Source organism: Aquila chrysaetos, chromosome 4, assembly GCF_900496995.4.
Source record: "Aquila chrysaetos chrysaetos chromosome 4, bAquChr1.4, whole genome shotgun sequence".
Taxonomy (NCBI): domain Eukaryota; kingdom Metazoa; phylum Chordata; class Aves; order Accipitriformes; family Accipitridae; genus Aquila; species Aquila chrysaetos.
The window spans coordinates 46,480,972-46,505,292 of record NC_044007.1 but is presented as its reverse complement, the minus strand read 5'-3'; the positions used below and the strand labels follow the sequence as shown (position 1 = coordinate 46,505,292).

Below are 24,321 nucleotides of genomic sequence, written 5' to 3'. Positions count from 1 at the left end.
ACAGATGCTGTCATCTTTGTGCGTGCGCTATCAATATTCAGACAAGTTGCCTACCCTTCCGTAATACCGTCACTCAGTCAGGGATCAGCGTTGTTGTCTGCTCTTGCCGTCACTAGCGGTGACCAGTGAAAGCGGCCAGCTCCTGCCCGTCCATAGCCTACAGCGGGCTGAAGCGCGTGGCTGCAACAGCATCTCCTGTGGGACCGCAGCGGCTTCAAACTTAGGAGCGGGTTAGTGTAGGTGCAGCTTTGCATTGTCTGGAGTGGAAACTGCTTCGAGGGTTTTTTTTGGTTGTGGTTTTTTTTTTTTTTTAACCAGGAATTTTAACTAACGGTGTTCTTGTGTTCACGGATGATGCTTTTTTTTTTTTTTTTAATAAGGCTATGTTTCTGGAAGAGTCCTGGCCAAAGAGCAGCCCCTCCTGCAGTGCAACTGCTGCTCAGCCCCAAGTGAGCTCAGCAGCAACCGCTGACTCAGCATTCCGGCACGGCGATGCAACAGCTCCCCGGGGGGGGGAGCAAGACTTTGTAACCACCACGTGCAGGTCTCCCAGCGATTCCCACCGTTGCATCGCCCTTAGGCTGCTTTAGGGAAGAAAAAAAAAAAAAAAAAAAAGGTGCACCTCACCCCCCCCCAACCTCCCCGTTTCAGCTCCTGGAAGCCCCCCCGTACCCCCCCGGCGCTGCGAGCGGGCAGCAGCTCCCGGGAAGCGCAACTTCCCCCGCCGCCCCGCTGCTGTCAGGACACAGAGCAAACGAGAGCAGGGTTGATTTTAAATGCTTTTTTTTATTATTATTATTGTTGTTCTTAGAAACGCTGTAAAAATTGATATAAAAGGTCGAGCATGCTCAGTCTTTTTTTTCATCCTACTGTCTAAAATACATGGGGTTTTGAATCATTTTAACAGATGTACCATAGCTGCATCGGTATGAGTAAAATGTAGAAAAGACGAAAACTGCCATTACAAAAATAATTTAAGGGGAGAGAAGAAAACAAACAAACAAACAAAATATTTAGCTTTTTTTCCTTTTTTTTTTTGCAAGTTTCTCGGTGAAAGACGCAGGCATCGCCCCACGTCGCTACAACATCCAGGAAGCGGCCGCCGGCCGGCAGGTCCCACCGCGGCTCCGCGCCTCCTCCCCGCGCCCGGCCCGGCCCGGGGCGCCGCGGCCCGGCCCGGCCCGGCAAAGGCTCGGCCCGGCGAAGGCTCGGCCCGGCCCGGCCCCCTGAGGTATTTGTTATCCACGGTCTCCCGGAGTCCGTCTCTCCGTCCCCGCTCCCCCCCCCGCCCCGGTTACCGGCAGTCGGTGCCCGAGCCGGGCTGCAGGAAGGAGGCGCTGGGCAGCTGCTTGAAGAAGTGCCGGAGGCTGGTCAAGTCCCGGGTGAGCTGCTCGATCTTCTTGTGCAGCTTCTCGTTCTCGGCCGAGAGCTCCAGCAGCTTCTGCTGCATCTCCTGGTTGCGCCGCTTCGCCTTGTCGCGGCTCTTGCGCACGGCGATGTTGTTGCGCTCCCGGCGCTGCCGGTACTCGGGGCTAAACCTGTCCACGCACTTCTTGCCGCCGCGCTCCTTCCCGCCGGGGGCCGCCGGCGGCGGCGGCGGGACGCCCTGCGCCGACACGGACCCGGGGCCGGAGCCGGAGCCGGCGGCGGCGGCGGCGGGGCCCGGGGAGCGGGTGCTGCAGCTGGAGGGGGAGCTGCTGCCCGGCGGCTCGGGGGAGGTGGGCGGCGTGGGCTGGCCGCTCAGGTTCATGATGGTCTGGGCGCAGGTGGCGATCTGCGAGGGCAGCAGCGAGGAGGAGAGGTCGCTGTCGCTCCAGTCCGGCTCCTGCTTCAGGGCGCCGCGGGACGAGGAGGAGGAGGAAGAGGAGGAGGAGGAGGAGGAGGAAGAGGAGGAGGAGGCGGTGCGGGGCTCGGCGCCCAGCAGGGTGGTCATGGCAGCGCCGAGGTCCTTGGCGGGGTCGCGGCCGGCGCCGCCGCCCGGCGGCAAGTACTCGCCGTAGTCCCCGCCCCGCTCGGGCTTGTGGTTGCTGTTGAAGAGGTCGGCGAAGAGCTCGTCGTTGCAGAGCTCCAGGTTGGGCACGGCCGACATGGAGTCAATGTAGGAGCTGAAGTCGATGGCGCTCTCGTCCTCGTACATGGCCGGGGCGGCGGCGCTCAGCTCCGCCAGGTTGGTGCCGCTGCCCCCCAGGCCGCCCCCCGCCTCCTCGCCGCTCATCCCGCAGCCGCCGCGGCCCCCCGGCTTGCAGGCGGGACCCGGCCCGCCGCCGCCGCCGCTGCCCACCTTGGCGTCGTAGAAGTTGGCGGGCTCCAGGCACCAGCTCTTATAGCATGCCGGGAAGTCCAGGCTGTAGAGAGCGGCGGCGCTCATCGGCGAGCGGGACGCGGCGCCGCACGGCCGCGGCGCGGGGGCTCCGGGCCGCGGGCACCAGCCGCCGCTCCGCGACGATCGCAGCTCCAGCCTCCGCCGCGGGCAGGTGGGGAGCGGGGCCGCTGCGAGCGCTGCTGCCGCTCGTCCCGCCGCCCCCGCCGCTGCCGCTGCCGGTGCGGGTGCTCCTGCTGCCGTCCCGCCGTCGCCTCGCCTGCCCGAGGGGGCCGATCCGGCCTCGGGTCACGCCGCGCTCGGCGATGGGAGGCGGGGATGGGACAAGGGCGTCTCTGGACCTGGGAGCGAAACGCCCGCTCGGTCCCTTCTTATACGGCCCCGGCCCCGCCTCCTGCCCCAATGACGGGGAACGAGTGTTCCCGGCACCCCCGGGGACCCGGGGGCGGGAGCGGGTGGGGTGCGCGGCCGCGGAGGCTGGGCTCCCGCCGCGGAGAGCTGCCACCTCCCGGTGGAGGGTGGCCGCGGTCGGGGGCGTCCCCCCGGGAGGCTGCCCCGACGCCGGTACCGGCCCCCCCATCCCCCCTGCAACACCCCGGCTGAGCGCTAATTTTCCCTTTTCCTTGCTTAATTCCACACGGGCCAGCGGAAAAGGCTCATCTTTACACCCCTCTTCCCCGCCCCCCCCCAACACACTTCCCCGGCGGCGCCTTGGATGAAGCGATACGGGAAGGATGCTGCCTGCCCCACGCGTGTCTCTCTGTGTATCGCCCTAGCGCCCTCCCGAGGCTCCGCTCCTCCCGCTCTTCACCCGAGAGGGCTGTAAATTCCCCCCCCCCCCCCCCGCTCGTCCACCAGTGACAGGGTGGCAGCTTGGACCTCTTCTTGCAGGACGCTCTGGTGGGAAAGGGGTCTCTAAGGCATCTTGAGCTGCTTCACGATGCCTGCGTGACATTAAGCCTCTTTAAAAACTTACGGTAAGTAATTATGCACACACACCCCCCGCATCCAATAAAGTACTACTATTAAATTGGCAAGTATCAGAGAAATGAAAATATTTGCATTTCAAATACGTGAAATGTGTAAGTAAGTAAGTTGTCTCATTACAGAACAGTTTCTAAACCCTGGCTTTACCCCCAGGTGCTCCACTGACTGAATTATGAAAGAAACACACACACACACACACACAAAAAAAAACTTAAAAAATTCTCTTTTAAGATTTATCTACTTTTTTTTCCAGAAGACCAGGCTAGATTTATGACGCTTGGGTCAGACTAGCCCAGCCGCTGACTTTTCGGCCCAGCACTCGGATGACACTGCTGGCGTGACGCTGAGCCCCGCGGAGCGCTGTGCTGCTCGGAGGTGGCTTTCTGGGGACCGTGGGTACGTGCCGGTCATGCCGGGCCTGCTGCCTCGCTCCGGGCAGGGCTCCATCTGCCGCTACCGCAGCTGTTGCAGTAACGCAGCTGTTTATCAAAGGGGTGTGTATTTTAACATAAATAGTTGGGACAGGACTGGTACATGCTCTCCCTTTGGCCGTAAACTCCTCGTGGGAAGGCTTATGGGATGAGGATAAGTGCGCTCTGACTGGCAGGTGAGGTTTTGCATCCGGCAGGTAAGGTTTCACATGGAGGGGATTTGCTTTGCTTTTAACTCTAGTGCTGCAGTTAACCCTGCAGAGATGCTGTGTTTAAATAAACTTGATTTGATCTGCTCATCAGAGGCTTGATCGTGCAACTTTTATCTACATGAGCATTTAGCACTGAACTTGACAGTGACACAAGAAGTGTTGCTTTTTTTTTTTTTCTTTTTTTTAGTGCAAACGATATTCCTTTCCCACATCGTCAAAACCAATATTTCCCCAAAGCCGGTTCTGCGTGTTGTTACTTTCTGCCCTCCAGCACTGAGGTACGTTCACGTGGCATGACTCTGCGTCACCTGCCCCTGGCCTGGCTGTCCGGTGGCAGGGAACCGCGACCCTCGTGTGCTGCTCCTGGAGCTTTTTCCTCTGCATGAAGTGTAGAGAGGTGGGTGCATGAAGCGCGGGAAGGCCGTTCAGAAGTGCAAGGCAGTGACACCCACTCTCTCCTCCTTGCTCTGCCACGGGGTCTGCTGATTGCTGGAAGGCGATACGTCTCACCTGTTGTAGCCATAAAATTATGGTTTGTCTTGGAAAGCATCTCATTTAACTGTACGTGGAACTGTGTTATGCTTTCAGCTCACTGAAGTCCTTGTCCCGAAAGGGCAGCTGGTCATCAGACGGCGTTGGCGTGCAACTGCGCCAGCCTGAGCAGTCTCATTTAATGCCCATCATGTGTTACTCCAAAAAAGAGATGCAATTCCCAGCCAGGTCACCCGGCCCCCACTGGGCACCCTGCCCTATGGCAATTAGATTCTAAAAATCCCTCAGTAAATGGTGACCTGCTGGGCATGGAAACCCTGTGCAAGCCTCAGTGTCTGCCACCCATGTCACACCTAAGCCCCATCACAGCGGGTGCAGCTTTGCTTACAGTGTCTTCAGGACCTGGAGGCGTGTTCAGAGCTCGTGGTCAGACCTGTCGACACCTGACCCCCCCCAAAACCAAGCGGCGAGAGCTGTCCTCTGGAAGGCAAGTTAGTTGTGTTTGTTGCTGAGCCTGAGCTGTGTGACTTCAGGGGGTTCCCCCACGTGCTGTGCAGGGTGTGAAGCCCTGGGGTGGTAGGACACCCGCAGCGAAGCATCCGGGAGCACGTCAGTAAGTGATACTTGTCGCTTACCAAAGCGCTGGGCTGGAGGCAGGACTATGTCCATGCTCTACTGTTTCCTGGGGTGGGTTCGTCTGGCGTCTCGGCAGCTGAATCTGCTCCCATCTGCATCAGTAATTTCATGAGCAGTGAAGCAGAGACAAGCCCTTGATTCCCTCAGTCGTTCCTGCTGAGTACCTGACCCAATGAATCATGGCTTGTCTCTGGGATCCAGTAAGTTTAAACAGCAATAAAAAACATTTTGAGTATCTGAATTTCAGAGTAATTTCTTTAAAACCTGTTTGAGGTTCCTGCTCCAAATCAGGCGAAGAGGAGCATTTCAGCCCAGCAAGAAAGGACAAGAAATCTTTCTCTAAGGAGCCTTCACAGAGAAAAGACAAAACTCTGAATTACTCTGGAATGCCAGCTGTGAATCCCAGAGAAGCACCAGGACCCTGAGCCCTTCAGGGACAGGAATTACATCACACTGTATTTCTGACTAGTTTTTCCTCATAAATAGGGGACAGGCCACTCAGGGAAGTTGAGGGAACGGGGCAATACTTCAGCCTGGCTTTAATCCTCCCCGTCCTCCCCTCGGCGTGCTCACCTCTGGCAACCCAGCCAGATGTGCAGGACTTTTTGGGACAGCAGGGCTGACAGCCTGGCGAGGCTGGGCTGGTCCTGCGGAGCCTCCGGAGCCCTCCTCTGCTCTTGGGGTGCTGCGGCGCCGAGGCAGCGCCAGCGGGACGCCGGCTCCTGGGGGATTCGTGGGCTGGGGTAAGGCAGCCGTGGAGCAAGACTGCCGGGGGGACACCTCACGACATGGGGTCTCACAGGGAAAGGCTGGCTGGATAGTGACGAAGAGCCAACTGACAAGGGGGAAAAAGATGGAGGGGTCGTCTGCCTGGTTTTCTCCTCCTCCCCCCAAGAAGAAGCAGGAGTGCGATGATCGTTTCATTCAACAGCTAGAAGCCAGGAAGGGCACTTGCGGGCTGACCGGGGAACGGGACATGCAGATGAAGAGGTGCATGTTGTCTGGGGAGAGTCAAAAATCCTGCCAACACACTCCTAGGGAGGGACAGTACGTCCTCAAGGTTGGCGTTGGCTCTCATAAGCAGTGACTGCCGGACAGACCCACCTCTGCCAGGGCTCATGCCTCTCCCTTGTCTTGAATCGCTGGAACAATATTTTGCTCGTCACTTGAGCTCACTTGGGTCAGTTCATTGCACTGATCCAGCCTGCGGCCACCCCACTGTTAGCGGCCAAAGAACTTGCCGGTAAGTGAAAGGATTTTTCTTTTTAGCTCTTTTAAACTCTGGGCTCTGACTCCCTGCAGGCGTTTGAGCCCTGGCGGTGCCAGCCCGGGCTGGGTTGGTTCAGCTGCACCCGTGGCTGCTGAACTGCTGAATTAAGTCTTCCCGGGCTCCCAAAAGGCCATGTGCTGCAGCAGCGAGACGCCTCAGACCCTGCGCTCCTCGTTTTCTCAAGCTCTTTGGTGGGTGCTCTGAACTTTTTCCCAATACAGGTCTTGCATGAGTTTCCAGCAGGGATGAGATTTGTGAGATCAACTTCACAGCTACGTCTTCTGCCTAACCAAATGAAATCTTGCACAGTATCATTTACTGTGAGTTTAATGGACAGGTAGAATGAGCGTTACCCTCTCCTGTCCCATCAAAAAAGAAAAAAAAAAAGCCCAAGCAAATAAAAAAAGCAAACAACCGCCCCTGTAAATAATGTGGAGACTGTAACTGAATCTTTTTCAGTCCCTTATGGCCACTCCTTCCCAAAACTTTTTGCAGCAAAAAACCCCTGAACACCCTTCTCTGGACACTGTTGGTTTAACATGAGATGTAGCTTGCTCTTTGGTAGCTTTGCTATAAGAGTAGTGACACCATTCGGTGCTGTGGGTGGCTGCCAGGGTGTGACCTTTCTGCATAGGTGCCATTTCTTACAAGCAGCATAGCTTAAAAATGAAATTTTTAAAACCCAGGTCATTTCCGAATGAGGCACACCATGTTAAGTGACTCGGCAGACCCTCACACTTAGTATTTGGGGGGGGGGGGGAAGTTTTAAAGCAGCAGTAATAAATCCTTATTTTAACTCCTTGATTTTGAAAAACATGAAGTTTGGGGAGAAGTGCCTCTAAATGTAGATGCTTACTTACCTGACTTCAGGAAGCGGCTGGCCAAAGCCCTCAGCGTGAGGCCAGAAGAGCTGTAGGAAAACCCTTATTCCATGGCTGAAGATGAGCCTAATTCATTGTTCTTGTGGCGAGCTCGTAGGTTCCTTCCCGTGCCCAAGCACGTGCTGGTGCTGTGCTGCATCTCAGCCACAGACCCCTCAAGATAACATTTAAATCGGGGGGCGGTGATGGGGACTAAGGGAAAATCCTGAGCACGAGAAGCAGCATGCAGGAACTTCAGCTGGGGAAGGAGACTGCAGGCTGCAGCTGCAGAGCTTTCCTCCGTGTTCAGCAGTAGTAGTATTTTTGGTTAGAGGCAAATTGTAGGATTGACAGGGATGGTAAGGACTAGCTTAAACATTAATATTATTCTATACATTAAGAAAAACCTACTGAGAATATATGCTAATAGTTTACACAGCTTTTTAGATGCAGTTAATGAACTTCCAGATATAGTGCACATCTGGTTATTTAATCCGAGAAGGAAATAACTCTGCTGTGCTTGCGGATAGTTACTAAGTCTTGTTTTGTATCATGAGACCTGAAGCAGTCTCCGACTCTGAGCCGCGCATCATCTTATTCTTTTCTGGAAGCCTAACAAACCCATCCCGTAAAGCACTGAGCCCAGCGACTTGAGGTTTTCCTTGCGTCAGTACTCTCCTTGCTGCTTCATGGGCTGGCTTCAGCCTTTCCGTTTGACTGCCGTATTTTACTGAGAGCAGCACTCTTCAGTCAGGATCAGGGATAGCAGCTGTGATTTACATATGTCAGAGGTTATTTTCAGGCTCGCTCAGCTGCACAGGGAAGGCTCCATCAGGACAATTCCGCTTGCTTCGCAGGGGATGTCTTTCTGCTGATGAAAACCCAGCAGCTTCGTGCTTTGCTGCTTCGCCAACACCAGAGCTTGACGAATATGCCACTAGTAGGACTGATGTAGCTGTGGCTTCAAATTACAGCACTTATTTTATGGCCATAACTGAAATTTTAACTATTTTAAGCATCATGGACACGTTCTAAATTCTTTTGCACCATCAGGGCTACTTTCACCCATCTTGAAGGCTTTCATGCCTGGCCTGAGGGCCTTTCCCTATGGACTAAAGGGAGAGGAGGGCAGGGGACAGGGTTCACCACAGCCCCCTTCCCCTGGAAGGGCCCGGCTGCGCTCTCCGCTCCGGAGGCCAAGGAAGCCTCGGTTGGCGCTGGAGGGAAGCCTGCTGCGCGCACAAACATCTCCGGCTGCCGAAGGTATCAAAAGTCCTACGAGACGAGCCTCGTTAAACTATAAACCTAAACTTTGTCCTCAGCAGTACAGGTCAAAGTACCTCGTAAGTATCTGAGGTATGTGCCAAAAGTGCAATTAAACACCTCGTACGACTAGCCACTTGATTTCCAAATGTCCCCCTCACCTTTTTATGTAGCTTTTTATTGTGCATTAACTTTCTTCTATTTGTAGAGTTGACAACGTGAAAGCTGAGTGCCCCACCTAACTAATCTTCAGTCATAGTGCCGCCGTCTTTATTGATACCAGAGATTAAAAGAATGAAATGCACCAAGACATCTTACACAAGTGTATGTAAAAATAGACCATATCACACACACTTATGAAAAAACCGCTGTCCATTATCACCTGTATAAATGGGTAAATGTGGATGTTTTCTGTGATTAAAGTGCCCTAAATTAACTTCTGAAATGAGGTATACATCTGAAAGTTTATTTTTATTTTTAAATAGATGTTTCCTCTACAAAAATACAGCCAAACAATATTTTTAATTAATAAAATCTGATGAAAAGATTCTGAATTTCTTGATTCATAACACTATTGACATAGAGAATTGAGCACATTTAGTAAGAAGGAAGGTAACAAATAGTAATTGTTGCTGGAAAGTATATGAAACAAAAAAACTCCCTCCCTATTCATTAGGCCTTAGTGAGTAGTATTCCCCGTGCTGAGTTTTTCATGGAGCTGTACCCAGGAGGCAGATTCCTCTGCTCTCCAGCTGAAAGAATCTTTTGAGACTGGTGCCAGTGGCAGCCCTCAGCAAGACCAGGACTGCCCCATGGCCACGGAGGCAGGAGGGAAAGCGTGTAAGGCAGTGAAAGGGCAAAGACTCATTTTTATTACACCTTTTATGATAATTATTGAAGGCCTCAATGGAAACACTCTCCTACAAAGAATTCTGGGTAATAAACAACAGTAATATTTCAGAGAACTCTCTCTCCCCCTTGCTGTCTGTGCTGCACTGCAGTTGCCACCAAGGTTACCCGAAAACTGGCTGTCGGATAGGAAGAGCCACATCTGGCACAACTTCCCCAATGGTGCTGTGCCGCAGTTGCAGCAAAAAGCTTACAGTGCTCTGCTGTGGCTGCTTCTGGCTTTGGCCAAACAAATTAACACAACATGAGGAGTATAGGCTTCTGAAGGCCAGAGATAACAGAGTATAACCTTGAATTGTTAAAGAACAATCTGCTGGAACAAACTGGCATGGTCTCATCATTGCTTTCTCATTATCGAGTAATGAAATAACACCTGAAGTATCTGGATGGTTATCTAGAGCTATTTAATTTTACCATGTGCTCCACTGTTTCAACTGATACAAAAATCTTCTACTTTTAATTACAAAATAACATATATCTGCAGAACAGTTTCAGTTGATTATCATCAAGGTCTCTGTAAAAGACAAAAGCACAGACTTTCACTACAAGGATGCCTACAAGTTTGCAGAGTATGGAGTCGTGCTTTCCTCTGAGTGATCTCAGTGCCTTTCAAGTAAGTCTTTAAGCTCTATAGCCTCTCCAGTTCTTTCTACATTGATTTTAACACAAAGACAATAAAGCTACTTTGTTGCAGAACCATATATATATTAAAAAAAAACAAACATGACTGTTTGAATACAGCTTTAATAAAAAAAATTATTTTCCATATTAGTCAAGTTAACAGATGATTATAAAAGTGGTTAAGAGGGTTTTTTTTCCTTTTTGGCCTTAAAATTCTGATCTGGTTGCAGCTGTGTGTTAGGGGACGCTCCTCCTGGCAGACTGCACTTTAGAGAGCAGTCCCTCACATCCAGGGTTCCCATCCTTCCCAGACTCTGCCAAGAACATTGGGGTCTGTCGCTTGATCGATCAGGCATCTCACTTGGGTTTCTTCTGAAAGTCCATCCTCTGGCTCTTTGGCTCTGATATTATGATCAGTGCTACCACGAGCAACAGCTGCAAAATCATTATAGGAAGGGGACTTCTCATGGCCCAGGCGTAGTTCATCACTAAAATTGAGAATACCAAAATAAGCTCTTACTAAAAGAAACAAGCAAAAAATGTGAGATGGATTTTTAAATATGAAACAGTACTTGAACACGATTCATCCAGCTTTATTTTTCAAGATGTGGAGACTGTTCAATAGCTGTAGAAGGCTTGGCCAGTGAAGACCGGTGATTTCAGGTGTCCTTTACTAGTGAATACTTACCATGAATATTTCAATCTTGTCAAAGGTCTCTAACTGAAAGAAGGATGCAGCAGTTCACATCCAAGCTGTTATCTCCTTACCCACCCTGCTGATTTGTATCTGCAAGAAGTATTTTGCTGCCTTTTCCAGTTCAGCCTTGACCGCAAAAGGGACTCCTCCCAAGTTCTGCACTTTTCAGTATTTGTATGGTTTTAGAACAGGCTTGCTTTCTTTGCTTCCCCCCCCCCCCCCCCGCCCCGCTCCCCTTGATTAATCCAAAATGTCTTTTTAGAAGAGGATGGAAGGGATTAATTGTACTTTAACTGAACTTTAAAGACATTCTGGCTTGAGCCAGACTTGACTAGACGGGACATAAATAACCTCAGAATGCCATGAGATTTGAATTTGATGTTTTTGGGAAGCAGCTTACCTCCATGCCTCCCATACAGCTGGTTCAGGCTCCATTTCAAGCAACTGTCCAGCAGAAGCATATTGATTTACATACTACCCCTAGCCTAAAAGCTGTGGAGATGAACATAAAGAACAGCGGTCTGAGGAGTGAGAAGTTAAGCAGGCTTACAGGGTGGGGATGTGTGTGTTGCCAGGAACAGTGAAACTGCTCAGGAGGCCTGAGCTGGAGCAAGAACACTCACAGGGAGATATCTGGTGTTTTGGCTGGCAGAGTGATTCAGAGAGCTTGTATGTGGACCAAAACAATTCTGACAGGAGGTTTGTTGAAATTTTGCCCTGACTGCCTCTTCTCTTTTCCTAGCTGTCATTCTATCTGAAGAGAGCAAAACCTGACACAGGAGACTGCCAAAGCTCTTAGTGGAGTAGTTTAAAGCAAAAGGAGAGCATCTTACCAAGTGATTGTTCCTGGATTGGCACCTGTAAGCTTTCTTTTGACATAACTGACTTTTTGCAAAGGGTACCAGTTTACTTCAGATGTGTTTATTTCCTTAATCCACGTGCCTCCTTTTTTCAGCTGTCTTTGTTCAAAGTTCTAAAGAGGAAACAAATTTGCCCTGTTTATCATAAATCATATGCTTAAAAAGACCTTTAAGCTGCCAGATCATGGCAAGTCAAGCCAGTAACTCTTAACTGCAGATGCAATGGAGGGCAAAGTAATGAGATGATATCTAGCCTGCCTATGACTTAAAATGTAATTTACAACTGGAGTTACTGAAGTGCAACTAATTTCAGAATTTTTTCTCTGTAATCATTAGTTTGATACAAATGGTGGTGTTACGCAAATTTAAGAAGCTCAGTGCAAAAAGTTGAAAATATTTATGCTGCTGCCATAAGTGACATAACATGATCAAGAGATACCCACATTTTTAGGATTATCAAGCAGATAAAGAACAGTACGCTGATAACAGACATGTGCTACTATTTTTTGTCCATCAATATAGAATTCTGTCATTTAAAATCCTTTCAGTTCAGTTTCTCTGAGAGCTCAATATAAAAAGAAAGATAAAAGGAGCACTGAGAGCGAGCATCAAGAAATACTTCCTTTTTGATCAATTTTATCCTTATTGCAGTTTAAGAATTTTCACATGAAGAAAAAGGAGAGAGGAAAAATCCCACCTTCCAGTCCAAAGAAGGCTCTTTTACAAATACATCCATTGTGCTGATGAGGAGATCTGGATCTGCACGATAAGCCCTTAGGGCATGCACCATCACACTGTAAATGAGCCCCCACTCTTTCACAGGCATCATCAGGTTAACAAACTGGCGAGTCAGGCGAAAAGGCATCAACTCTGGCACACCCAAAAACTAGCCAAGGAGAAGGACAGTCAAAAGAAAACAAGAATTAAGAAGCTTTGGAACAGAAGGATTGGAAATAAATATTTTGTTCTCTTTAAGCTTTGAAACCCTCTTTGTCGCTTAACTGAAAATAACGTGCAACACGGTAGAACAGGACCAAGTTGTGACATCAAAGCTTTAGTCATGAATATTTAGTGATAGTAGTTGAAAGCATGGCTGAACTACACAAAACACCACCATATAGACTCTGTGAAACTCTATAGCTCCCTGCTTACCTGAGAATATTTGGAAACAGAGAATTTATTCTATTAACTAGAAATAACTTGTAAAGACTATTTTGCATCAGAGTGATGGCAAATGAGGAGCATCAAATTTAGTACTGAGAATACATGTGTAATTGCACACAATAAATGCAAAAGCTGTAACAAATTAATTAGAAAACAAATACCTGTGTAGCTGAGCCAAACGCACATCCAAAGTCTATTCCCACCATGCCACCTGTCTCCTTGTTAATCATGAAGTTGGACAGATGTCTGTCTCCAATACCAAGTATCCAGTGGCTGATGCACATCAGTGCATGAGAGCTGGCAAAATGGGACCGCAGAGACAGGAAGGCTTCAGGAGATGTACTCATTTTCAAAAAGGCTCGCCTTAACAAAACAGAAGTCACTTGTTGCATACAGATAAAACACTAACATTTGTTTCACAATGTGCAGTCATTAACAGCGCACTTACCGCAGCAGGTCTTCTGGAACACTGCTCTCCCTTCTTTTGAAAGACATAACTGTTTCTGTGCGGCTAGCATTTCTGCAAGTTAATGAAGGAATAATGTTAGCTATTGCAATAACAGCCCACTGGACGTTAAGTTAAGATGACCACATCAGCACATTGGTTACCCCAGTAAACAGTACAGCAAGCCACACAGAGTTTGCCCAAAATTTTTCATCTGATATTAAAAATAGCCCCTCATCTCTTTTTCTCCCAACAGTTACTTCCAAGAGTGACATTTCTTAATAGAAAACAGTACGTAGTTTTGTCTAGTTTCCCCCAAATTAAGTCGACGGGTTAAGCTTTAATACAGCAATACAACCGTGCTCTTTCTGGCTGGATAGTCTCTTCCAAGCAGAGAAACTAAGGCCCGTATTAAATCTCTCAGCAGCATGCAGAGGCTATATTGACACTAGAAAGTAGTGCAGCACAAGGGGAGGCAACAGAACTAAATAGCTGGTGCTGAGGACACCCATGCTGTAGACGTCTGGGGAGGAAGGGCAACTGCTCTGGCCTAGCCCATGTCTGGTCCTGGGAACCAAATGCTCGTGAGAACTGGAATGCGCTGGGTGCTCTCCTGCCAGTTTAGTTTTGTCTGAAAGGAGCAAAGCTGCGTACTAGGGGACAGCTCTGCAATGCAAGCCAACGTGAGGTTAGTGGGGGTAATTGGGAATTTACTTCAAAAGCACATTCTGGATCTGAATACAAGTATTAATGTAGACACATTCAGTTAAACGAGTCAAAGTTTTCCTTTAAAAAGCAAGATGCTTGCTTAAGCAGGTTATGAGCTCATCGGAAGTGCTCCACTGGAAACTTTACTTCCCCCCGCTACAGTGCTAGATCTAGGCAGGTGTGGAAATTCCTCTGAGAGGATGCTCAAGTCAGGACCCAAACCATCAAATATTCTTAAATTCTCAGTGAATCACAGTGATTTTCTCTGTCCAACTTCGAGAGGTGCTCTGGCTCTGAGGCAGCCTACCTAATTACATAATCAGGAAGAAGACACCTAGAAAATGAAGTTGAAGAGGAGCATCTACTTCTAGACACTTTCTTAAGGAAGTGAGCAAGCTTCTGGAAGCACTCCTCTGCTCTAGTGGGATTTTGGCAGTACTAAACTCCTCCTGCAGAGCACCTCCAGTAAGACAAAGCAGCAAAATGGGCAAAAATCAGATCTAGCCAGCATATTATAATGCAGATCATATTTTTCCTGGAATTTCTACAACTCTGTGTATGTGTGTGTACACTCTAGCTTCTGTATTTTACACGCAGTTCTCTTTTAAAACCTACCTGTACATAACATGGTATCGAGAGATGCCTTGTGCTCTCCCACCCATCTTGGACAGCCACTCAGAATAGGTAGCACGAGGTCCTTTTTTGCTAGGGACAAAAAAAAAAACCCAAACAAAAACCACTGATGATTTCTCTGTACTACCTTTCCACTCTGTACTCAAATATCCGCAGGTTGTGTGCTGCTATGACCCATGAGATTTTTATGCACAGGAGGAGTCAGGAAGCTACAGTCTACGTTAATTTTAGTCTTGCTATGGAAATGAAGTTTATACATTCAGTGCATATGCTGATCCATCCCATCTCCTTCCCCCCAGCTTTGAACACACTTCAGTCATACTTGACAGAACGCTAGACATCTCAAAGGTGTTAATTTGTCAATGGGTACTCTGAAAATTAGATGCTGCCTTGAGAAGAAAGACCCAAAATAATTTCTCCAGGGAGGGAAAGATATTTTTAACACAGTCTTGTATCCATTTGAGAAGCATTATGTAGCCTACCACAGTACGTGCTGCCATTTGTCCATCCAAACTGGTAGGGAATGCAGGAAGGCAGTCCATTCCTCAGTGTGTAGAACAGGGGAGGAATGGGGGCTTGGACTTAAGATGTTAATCCGTAAGAAGCGAGTCTTCATTAGTTGCACTGCTTATAGAATAATCTGATATCTTTCTCCCATCTTAACTAAATATACTAGGCATTAAACTTCTATTCCAGAGAAGCAGCAGCTTAGCAGAGCACCTGCCTTCTCTCTTCCTTCCAAAGCATGTTCTGAGATATAGAGATCCTTTCCATTTAAGAAGTGTTTATCACTGATAGACTGGGTAGCCCATTACTTCAGGATAAAGAAAAGGATTTCAAGACTTCAGAAACTTATTTCTCCCACCCCAACCAAAATATTGCCAGCAAGGATTTCATCATAATTTTCCTTTCTGAGTGCTGTCACTCAACCATGGCTCAATATAAAGTGTCTTAATTGACTTGACTGAAGAACATACAGGAAAGTCTGTCTACAACAATAAAATAAAGCAATTTTTTTGGATAAATCATTAACTGTCTTTAAAAAAAGACACTGACCTTCTACATTTAGTATATTAGAAATTTTCTCCCTTCATGAGGTGGTTCCATGTGAGTCCTCCTCCACTTTCCCAGTCAATGAATTGAGACCAACATAATACCGCTGCTGTTCACAAAAGTGAACCAGACAGCAGGAACACAGAAACTGTAGCAGTTCCTAAACTGCTCACAAATCAGTTAACTGCAGAAATAAAGACTCTCTGGAGTCCACCCTCCACACTGGAGGTTCCTCCAGCCTGCCCCATAAACAAGAGAACTAGTAAAAATAAAACACTTTGACAAACTCAGAGATTATGTACTAAGAACAATGTTGGTAAATAAAACTGCATTTCTAAACTGCAGGATAGAAACAGGCTGAAATGCTAGAATTAAATCAATTTTACAAATATTCATCCTCCAATTACAATCAAGAGAAAGAAAGCTAATTTATTCAAACCCAGCATTTGTATAAAGTCAGAGAGTGTTCTTTTACAGTTGTGTTTTGTGCATCTGCTGCCAATTTCCCCCATCACTGACTCACCCACTGCTGAAACCAGCTTCTGAATAGCTCCATCTCTGCTCCCCTCCCCTCCCCTCCGCTCCACTCCACTCCCCCCCTCGCTGACCTATGTCCATTTCCTGCCTGATCAAATCAAGAGATCAAAATCCTTTGCTTGTAAAATCAATCTGCTGATAAGGAAATGGTGATGATAATGACGTCACACATGATTATAAGCGTCTTGTTTAAACAAGCTGGGTGGAGGATATTCCAGGTACAATGGTACTCATTAAACAAACAGTTGCCAATTACTAATTTGGGTCAGGAAGTACAAACTGCCTCCTTGCTTATAGGTGCTTTTATTTCACTCTTTTAAAAAAATAAAAAGCTGCCACAGGATTGTCAGTATCAAAAAACCCTTTAGTATTGGTCTCTATTAGAGCAGACAGCTAAACCAAGCATCACCTGTTATAGTTGATGTCTTCCTCTTCAGACATGCTGTTCTTAAGGAATTCTTTTAAAGTACAAGTATTTTCCAGCCACTTGATGAGTCCCAGTCTGGAACAAAGGATGTCAGAGATGCGAACAAGTAGCTTAGAGTTGAACTTTACAGGAACACCACAAATAGGAAGCAATACATTTTAGTGTCTGCTAAAAGAAGGTTGAAAGCTACCAATTTAAATATACTCTGAAAAACAGTTTCCAGACAAAGCAATTTCAGTGTTGTTTAAAAGGAAAAGAAAAAAAAAAAAAAATTAAGCCGAGACAAAACACTCTGAACCAGAATCTGGCACATAGAAATCTCACTTTCCAACATCCCAACAGTAATAGATGTTAACATAAGGATTTCTGTCCCTTCAAGATAAAAGTCTACCTTGTTGTCATGGGGATGACCTGGTAAGTTTTTAACTGCATATTCCTTTGGCTACATGTCGCATCTTGGGAAAGGATAATGTTCATTACATCAAACAGCTGCTCAATACGTTGGTCTTGCCGCAGGTCTTCACCACCTTTGACAAGAAAAGGATACTCCTGCTCATCACTACCTCGGATTGTTATACGTTTTGGCTTCCTCAAAGATTCCATTACAATTATCTTGGAAAAAGACAGGAAAAAGCAAAATATTTGTGACAGAAGACTTGGCCTTACAGAATCATCACTGAAATTAAGCGTATCTGTCATTCTTAGATGGCATAATCAAGTTGTTCAGTTACTACTAGAAAAACAAATGCCCGCTGAAGACCTTCCTTTATGTGCTGCAAGATGCATACACAAGCCGCAACCTTGCTATTATCAAATTCTTCAAATGGAATATGGACACAAATTTATACCACACAGGATTTTGACTCAAAAACATACCCGTTCATCAAATCCAGAGATTTTTGCATGGTACTCTGGCAGTGGTTTCCCTCTTCCATCATACTGACCTGAAGTGGTAGTGGAAAAAATAGAAGAAAAAAAATTACAATCAGTCTATGTAACTTTTTTTTTTTTAAGGTGTGTTTAAGAACAGAACACACTTCCAAATAGTTTGTTAAATTGGTAGAATAATACCTATGAAGAAAATATTTTAAAATGTGTAAAAATTCATCATACACATCACATGATTTTATCTCTGAATTACTAATATTTCCTTGTTAGGCTGTTAGAATTGCAGCTCTTAATGGTTTCAGAGGACACATGCTTTTTGAACTAGATTTAAACATATATTAGATTTATATATCAGATTTCCTAGAGTCAGGCCTTTAAAAAAAGTACTAAAGTTCTTAGGCAAGAGATACAATTTTAGATACAATTTCAAAAGTCAGGACTACAGCTTAAGAACAGGTTTCAGAGATGATGAAAGAACAGAATTATTTCAGATAAAATCTACCTCTGCGTAAGGCCACACAGAGGGGCCATACAGCCAACATAAGAAGGAGAGCTCAAGAGCAGCAACTTCGGGACAGTTCACCATCAACACTGAAGGGGAACTTACCAGGAACCTCTAGTTCATTCCTCAAGAACTCAGCTTTGAATTCACTCATCCATGGTGAATATTCTTTCAGGTTTCCAGGTTCTTTGTGGGTTTTGTTCATTTTTGAGAGGAGAGAAGTTACAATCGCATCGAACACACTAGTCTTCATATCCAACAGTTCTGAACCGCCTTTGCCAAAATAATGGTCGAAGTCCTTCCCAAAAGCCTGAGGTTCATTTATAGAAGGGACTCCTGTTAACACAGTGCTAGGAACTTCCCCAAGAACACCAAAACGGTACCTTCCTATCTACACACACAGCTTCATCTGAGCTCCTAAAATACGTCAACTGTCCTTCCACTCCAGTTCTTTTTTTCTCCATTATTTCTAGTCTGTCAGAACCTTTTCATTGTCTGTTTCGTAGACCCACCAGCTATCATCAACAGAAATATCTGCATTTTACCAATTCAATGATATTAAAGATCTGTAGAATTAGATCATAAACTTTTTTGCCATGTCAAAACCAGAAGCTTATCCCTTTTTACCTCCTCCAGCTGCAGCTGGATTCTGGGTGAGCATATCAATAATGCTGCTCATTAAATTTAATATACATACCTCATCTGTTTACATAAATTTAAGATCAGCTAGTGAAATATTAATATAAAATACAAATATTTAAATTTGTACCTATTAAACAAATTCCATCATGAATCTAAATATAGGATTTAATTGATGCGCCAGTCTTTAGATTTTCTCACACTTTCAAACTGCTGCAACAAAAACCAAAAACCCCTCAAATGTTCAATTTACAAACGGTAAAATAAAATACAGATGGATAAGTCAGTTAATCTTTTTTCTCCCTCAAATATGAATATTCTGTGCTTTATGGAAGGTGTGTTTTTTTGTCAGATTTTGAGTTTGGTTTTTTGTGGGGGGTTTTTTTTGTTTTTTTTTTTTAAAAACTAGCAGTAACCATACTACATAGTGAGCAAACACAGGCTAGCTAATTCCATATATACCTTTTTTGCCCATCAAAAGATATATTATATGTATACATAAAGCATGTCATAGAGCTTCATGCATTAAGAGAATTTTTTTGTGTCATGCTAGAAAATATCCATTTCAATATTTTATGCACTATCACGTTTATTATTTGTGATTTGCTTTGAGATAATTTTGGGTACAAAATATATAAAACTGTATTTTTCAAGTATTTTAAATCTCCTGATAAAGGAAAAGTGCAAAGACATTTCATACTGAGCCATTTAATAAACAAAGTTAAGTATTATCTGCAAGTAGTTAACTGAGTTGACTTCTTGTGTTGATAATTCAAGGCTCTAGAAAAACCAAATGTCCGCTCTTGGACCTCGCTGGTATTAACGGCTTGGAAAGATATGTGAGCTCACTTGTTTTTTCAGTGCCTGATCATTTTTCTCCCAAGCTATGAAGGACACAGCTATTTCACTGAAGTAAATGAAAATACAGAAAATATTATCCTTCTGAAGAAGAGACTGCTACAGTCAACATATTTATCACTTTAAATCTATTTCCAGATGATCACTCAATTGCTTTCTCTGTTCTGTTCTTTGACTTCTTCTAAAATTGAAAGCATCAAATATTTAATAGCCTTAACACTGTATTTTAAATAATACAATCCATCAACAGTGTTTAATTTATACATCACTGGAATTTCATGTTAAAAATAAATGCAAGATTCTTATTGTTTAAGTTACAATTGAAATTCTATATAAATAATACATATTAAGATTACAAGCCTGAAGGACTCCGTGTATTAGAGCAATCTAATGTGTTAGTCTAGACATACAACTTTTTTTTTTCCAGCAAGGCCCCTAGAAACTATACAGTTATCCTCACAGTACACTTTGTTTCCTCGTGAATACTGCATCATGAAGGCAAAGAGCTCAGAGTCTGTGTACCAACACGCTGACCCTCTTCTCCTGCAGCTGCTAGTATGTGAAAGGAATACTGCTCTCCCTCTTCCCTTCAACAGAGGGGAACAACCCCACTACCCCTCTTCCAGCATCTCCCTTGCTCTTCTCTCCCTATTCGGTTAATTCAGTAACAATTGAAACTCCATCAGCACTACTTGCAGTATCATCTACCACTGCACGTTTCAGCTTTTTAAAGAGCCCTGGGTTTTTTTTGCGTAAGTGGGCCAAAGTGCACACAAATTATCCCAACAACCAAATGCAGACTGCCTTTGTCCTCATGCCTCCTAGGTCCCTTGCTGTGCTTGTACCTTGTATGGCTCAACCTACAGCTGCTCCCCTCCTTCTACCCCCACCCTGACAGCAGCACATCCTGCAAATTCTTATCCCTGTACTCTTAAGTTTAAAGTCATTATCATCAGAGACCCAGCTTATCTTGCAGCAACATATTCAAAGGGCTAGTATGCCCCTAACTCCTAATTGCCCTTTCTGCTGCTCTGTCACCTGACTTCTTCCCAACTCCACCTTGCGCTCATCTTCCACCCTCCCTGCTCATGGGGAAGGAATCTCCCTAGAGACACTTGGCTAAGTTTATCTAATACTAATGTGACATAAGAATGGCCACATGGGAGAGACCTGGATTCACCTAGCCCTGGCCACAGGGTTATGCGCATACAGTACAAGCATACAGCCAGATTCTACAGGAGTATCATTCTTCTGGACTCCAGCAATTTGTAGCTCAGGGATTTCAGGACCCAGAAGTGTGCATTTGCATGTAAAAGCTCTCAAAGCATTTTCCCCCTCCCAATGCTATTGTCTACTTGCTATTCGAACCCATGAAAGCATCCATAATAGCCTGAGCAGGAGTTCAGCACTTAAGTGTGTACTGAATGAGGGAACACTTCTCCCTGTTTGTTTTGAACATGCCACTTCCATAGAATATTTACTTCATGCTTGGCAATCCTGATGTTAAGAGCTTTATTGTTATCTGGCCTCATTGTATCTTTTCCAGTTGTAGGAATGCTGAAGTTGCTTCTTGTGCAGAGGTTACTCTGTACCTCTGATTATTCTTGCTGCTCTGAACCTCGTCCAGTTTCATTACACCTAAGTTGAGAACTGCGGACGAGGACTACACTGTTCAAGAAGCAAGAGTCAGAGAAGGCTGCTATGTCAACGTATAAATCCATGTTTTAGTCATTATTAAGAATAGAGAACAACAGCCAATTTTCTTTCTTGACTGCTCTTGAGAATTCACAGCTGATGTTTTCACAGAACTATCACAAATCAAGATTTTGTTCTTGAATTGCAATAGTTAGCTCAACCCCAAAGAATTTATATATAAACTAGGGTTTGGGGTTTTTTTTGCCACATGCATCACTTAATTTTTCTACACTGACTTTCACTATTTCAGATGTCAGTCAGTTTTGTAAAGTCCTTTCTCTAGTTCTTCATAGTTGTAACTCTTCTGAATAACTTACCCTAAATAACTTAGTATCAGCAGCAAATTTGAGTAGCATAATACAGCAAAACACTCTAAAGTGCTCATACATCCTTGGCAGCAGGGAAAAAAACAAGGCCAGATTCTTGTGCAGGTTCACGGATGGTCAGAGAGGCCCAGGCCCTGAGAACCTGGCAGCATGCAGGACAGGGGAGGCAGAAGCTGAGTAAGAGGGAACATTTAGTCCTGCAGAGCAGTCAGAAGTGGAAGTTGAACTATAATAAGTTCATAGCTTCTAGCAAAGAAATCCCAGTCCTGTATTCCTGACTTGATCTCTTGTCTCATCAAGTCCTGCAGCACCTGTAAAAGCTGTGATCTGGTCCCCTCTTTTTACGTTCTAGTGCTTTCTAGAAAAGCACACAATGCCAACATTACTCAGTAATCACACATACCTGAATAAACCTTTTCCTCAGCAATCCAAGGCCAGGAGTCTCTAAATTTCCCAAATTCTTGTACATACCTTCATACATTTCCTTAAGCTTATTTTTATTTCTCTGAGCTTTTACCAACTCGTTTCTGACATCCTCAACCCAATCCTGCAACAGAAAGAAACAGATGAGTACTGAGAAAAAGTGTACTGACCCTTGCTCTTCAGTGATCTGCTCAGATTGCATTTGGGTTACTGTATTCACTAATAAATAGTCAATTAACGTGTCTTTTGACAATCAAAAGAGCAATCAAAAGGCTATGGAAATATTTCCCTTCCATTGTGTCTCTCAATAAAATGTTTCTACTTTATTAAGATAATTATGTTTACTACCATAGGGTCTAGTGCAAACTAAGAAAGCCTCTACAGGGCCAGGAGTGGTACCAAACACAAGACGAGAATCCTTTGGACAATGGAGTCAGAATGTAGACAGGGAAGGCCAGCAGAAAGCAGGGAAAGGGCATAAGAACGCAAGTAGTCAGAAATTATAGAGATGGCCACAAATGATAATTCTGTAACGATTTCAGAACGATTAAGGAAGACTGACCATGGGGCAGGGCAGAGACCCTGAAAGAGAGGAAGCTGAAAAGGGCTAGTACAAAACAGACAGCTGGGATAAGGGAGGAAGACCATTGCCAGTGAAAGCTGCTGACAGCACCCGACACCATCACCAGTTGATTCTGGGTTGAACCGCTTCCTGCGGCTGTGGTGTCAGCCGAACTGCAGGAGGCTCCGCCCAGCACCCTCTTTCCTAAACAGAGGGTGAGGAATGAAGGGGAAGGGGGAATAAAAACCAAACAAACAAAACCCACTTTACCTTAAAAAGCATTATGGGATTAGAGAGCTGTTCCAGGGAGCGTACAAAATCTTGAACTACTCCTCCTCTGTCCAACTTATTCTTGATCCTTTAAAAGAAAAAAAAAAAGTGCATCACAACACAACAGGAACTACCATCGCCACCTAGCCTGCAGATAAGCAATGATACAGATTGTCTGCTATATTAAAAAATTTGGTAAAATAATCTAGGGTTAGGTAGGTAGGACCGCCTCAGAATTCTCTCTTGGGCTGTGTGACTGTTAATTTATTGACCGTCCTTGCCATGCAGCTCCCAGTTTTTTAATTAAGTATCCCACTACGAAAACAGGAGCTTGGTGAGGCAGTGGAAAGCATACTTGCAACAGAAATGGGCGTTAACCAGACTATACATTCTGTCACGACAGTTATTCAAGGGTGATACAGTTTGTGAAGCACAAGAAATCCAGCAAATGTATCAGAGATTTGAAAAGAATGCAAAAAGACACCTAAAATTGTATAGTGGTTCTACAGCACTGTGTGATAAAAGTTGACTTCTGCCTGGGGATTAACTGAGGTTTTACTGCATGGCAAAATGGGCAAGGGAGGGCTTGTAGAGGAAGGCGCATGCTGCACACTGAACAAGCAGAGAAGAACACAACCAAGGGCTGTCATTCCCCAAGATAACGTGCATCGATTTCACTGGCCCTCTCTGAAGTCTGGTAGGAGCATCTATTCTATTTAAACATATCTGCTTTTTCTTGGTATTGGAAAGATTGTAAGTGTTCAAGCAAGCCTCATCTTCATCTCTGATGGGTACTGACTCTTACTGCTGTGAAGTCAACTACAGTAAGAGCCTAATCATGCACCACATTTCCCTTCTACCTCAGCAGAGCAGGAGAAGGAAGAAGAAACTTTGACTACCACAGAATTATGAGGAGAAAGGGGTTGCCTCTTTGTGGTCTTTTTGTTTTATCTTGGAAACATTCTAACTTCCCACAACCTGGGGACTGTATGTAATCAACACTTTAGGCCACCAACCTGAGTATGTCTAATACTAAGAGAGCTTATGTATCTGTTTTCCCTGTGCCGTTAAATGAAAACACAGTGTGCATGAGATTACCCTCTAATGTTTCTCATGCCCCCTAAAGAAGGGTTTGTTGAGGAAAAATAAATAAATATCTCCACTGCTGAATAAAAAACATACAAAAGGGCTACTCTGATTGCAAATTCACCTTTCTACGAACTCTCTGTTCTTACAACCAGTTGCAGTATCTTTGAAACAGTAACTTTCACTGCTGATCATGAAAGGGTAGATGATTGCCTGGGGATAGGTATTTGCGATCTCTTCAACAGTATGTTGCACAGCTACTGCTTCATCCTTGTCAAGTAGTGCCATCATCTGGCTAATCCACCCAATGAACTGCCAACAGGGAACCGAAGAAAGCTGCAAAAGCACAGACACTGTTTCAATTTTGGTCCTCCTCAAAAATACCAAACATAGCAAACAAATAAAACTTCTCTGTGGCCCAGCCTGACCAACAGAAACACATGAAAAGGAAACAGAACATCAACTAGGTTGCATGAAACATCCCCCAATGAAGCAGAGATTTCATTATTATTATTAATACTACCACCACCGCCACCACCACCGCTGC

At 45.5% G+C, this 24,321-nt stretch overlaps 2 protein-coding genes across 5 annotated transcripts in view; both read right to left on the bottom strand.

The window, feature by feature from the left end:
• Positions 1–766: 766 nt before the first annotated feature.
• On the bottom strand, positions 767–2,591 carry CEBPD (CCAAT enhancer binding protein delta). The gene is made up of 2 exons (XM_030012738.1): positions 2,524–2,591; positions 767–2,490 (listed from the first exon to the last, which is right to left on the bottom strand). Exon 2 carries the CDS (start codon positions 2,366–2,368, stop codon positions 1,295–1,297), a length of 1,074 nt encoding a protein of 357 aa, XP_029868598.1. The 5' UTR covers positions 2,369–2,490; positions 2,524–2,591; the 3' UTR covers positions 767–1,294.
• Positions 2,592–10,106: 7,515 nt separating this feature from the next.
• Positions 10,107–24,321, bottom strand: part of PRKDC (protein kinase, DNA-activated, catalytic subunit) — an 87,866-nt gene continuing 73,651 nt past the window's right edge. For 3 of the 4 annotated variants that reach the window (XM_030010985.2, XM_041122933.1, XM_041122934.1), the window contains 13 exons: positions 23,899–24,110; positions 22,689–22,776; positions 21,837–21,980; positions 18,021–18,225; positions 17,402–17,469; positions 16,917–17,137; positions 16,508–16,600; positions 14,491–14,580; positions 13,171–13,242; positions 12,884–13,085; positions 12,256–12,444; positions 11,532–11,671; positions 10,107–10,489 (listed from right to left, as the gene is read on the bottom strand). In XM_030010985.2, the coding sequence (XP_029866845.1) occupies positions 10,285–10,489; positions 11,532–11,671; positions 12,256–12,444; positions 12,884–13,085; positions 13,171–13,242; positions 14,491–14,580; positions 16,508–16,600; positions 16,917–17,137; positions 17,402–17,469; positions 18,021–18,225; positions 21,837–21,980; positions 22,689–22,776; positions 23,899–24,110 (1,929 nt within the window). In that variant the 3' untranslated portion in view covers positions 10,107–10,284. Of the gene's footprint in view, positions 10,490–11,531; positions 11,672–12,255; positions 12,445–12,883; positions 13,086–13,170; positions 13,243–14,490; positions 14,581–16,507; positions 16,601–16,916; positions 17,138–17,401; positions 17,470–18,020; positions 18,226–21,836; positions 21,981–22,688; positions 22,777–23,898; positions 24,111–24,321 lie in introns of those variants that run through there. The other variant, XR_003922919.2, reaches the window with a different exon arrangement.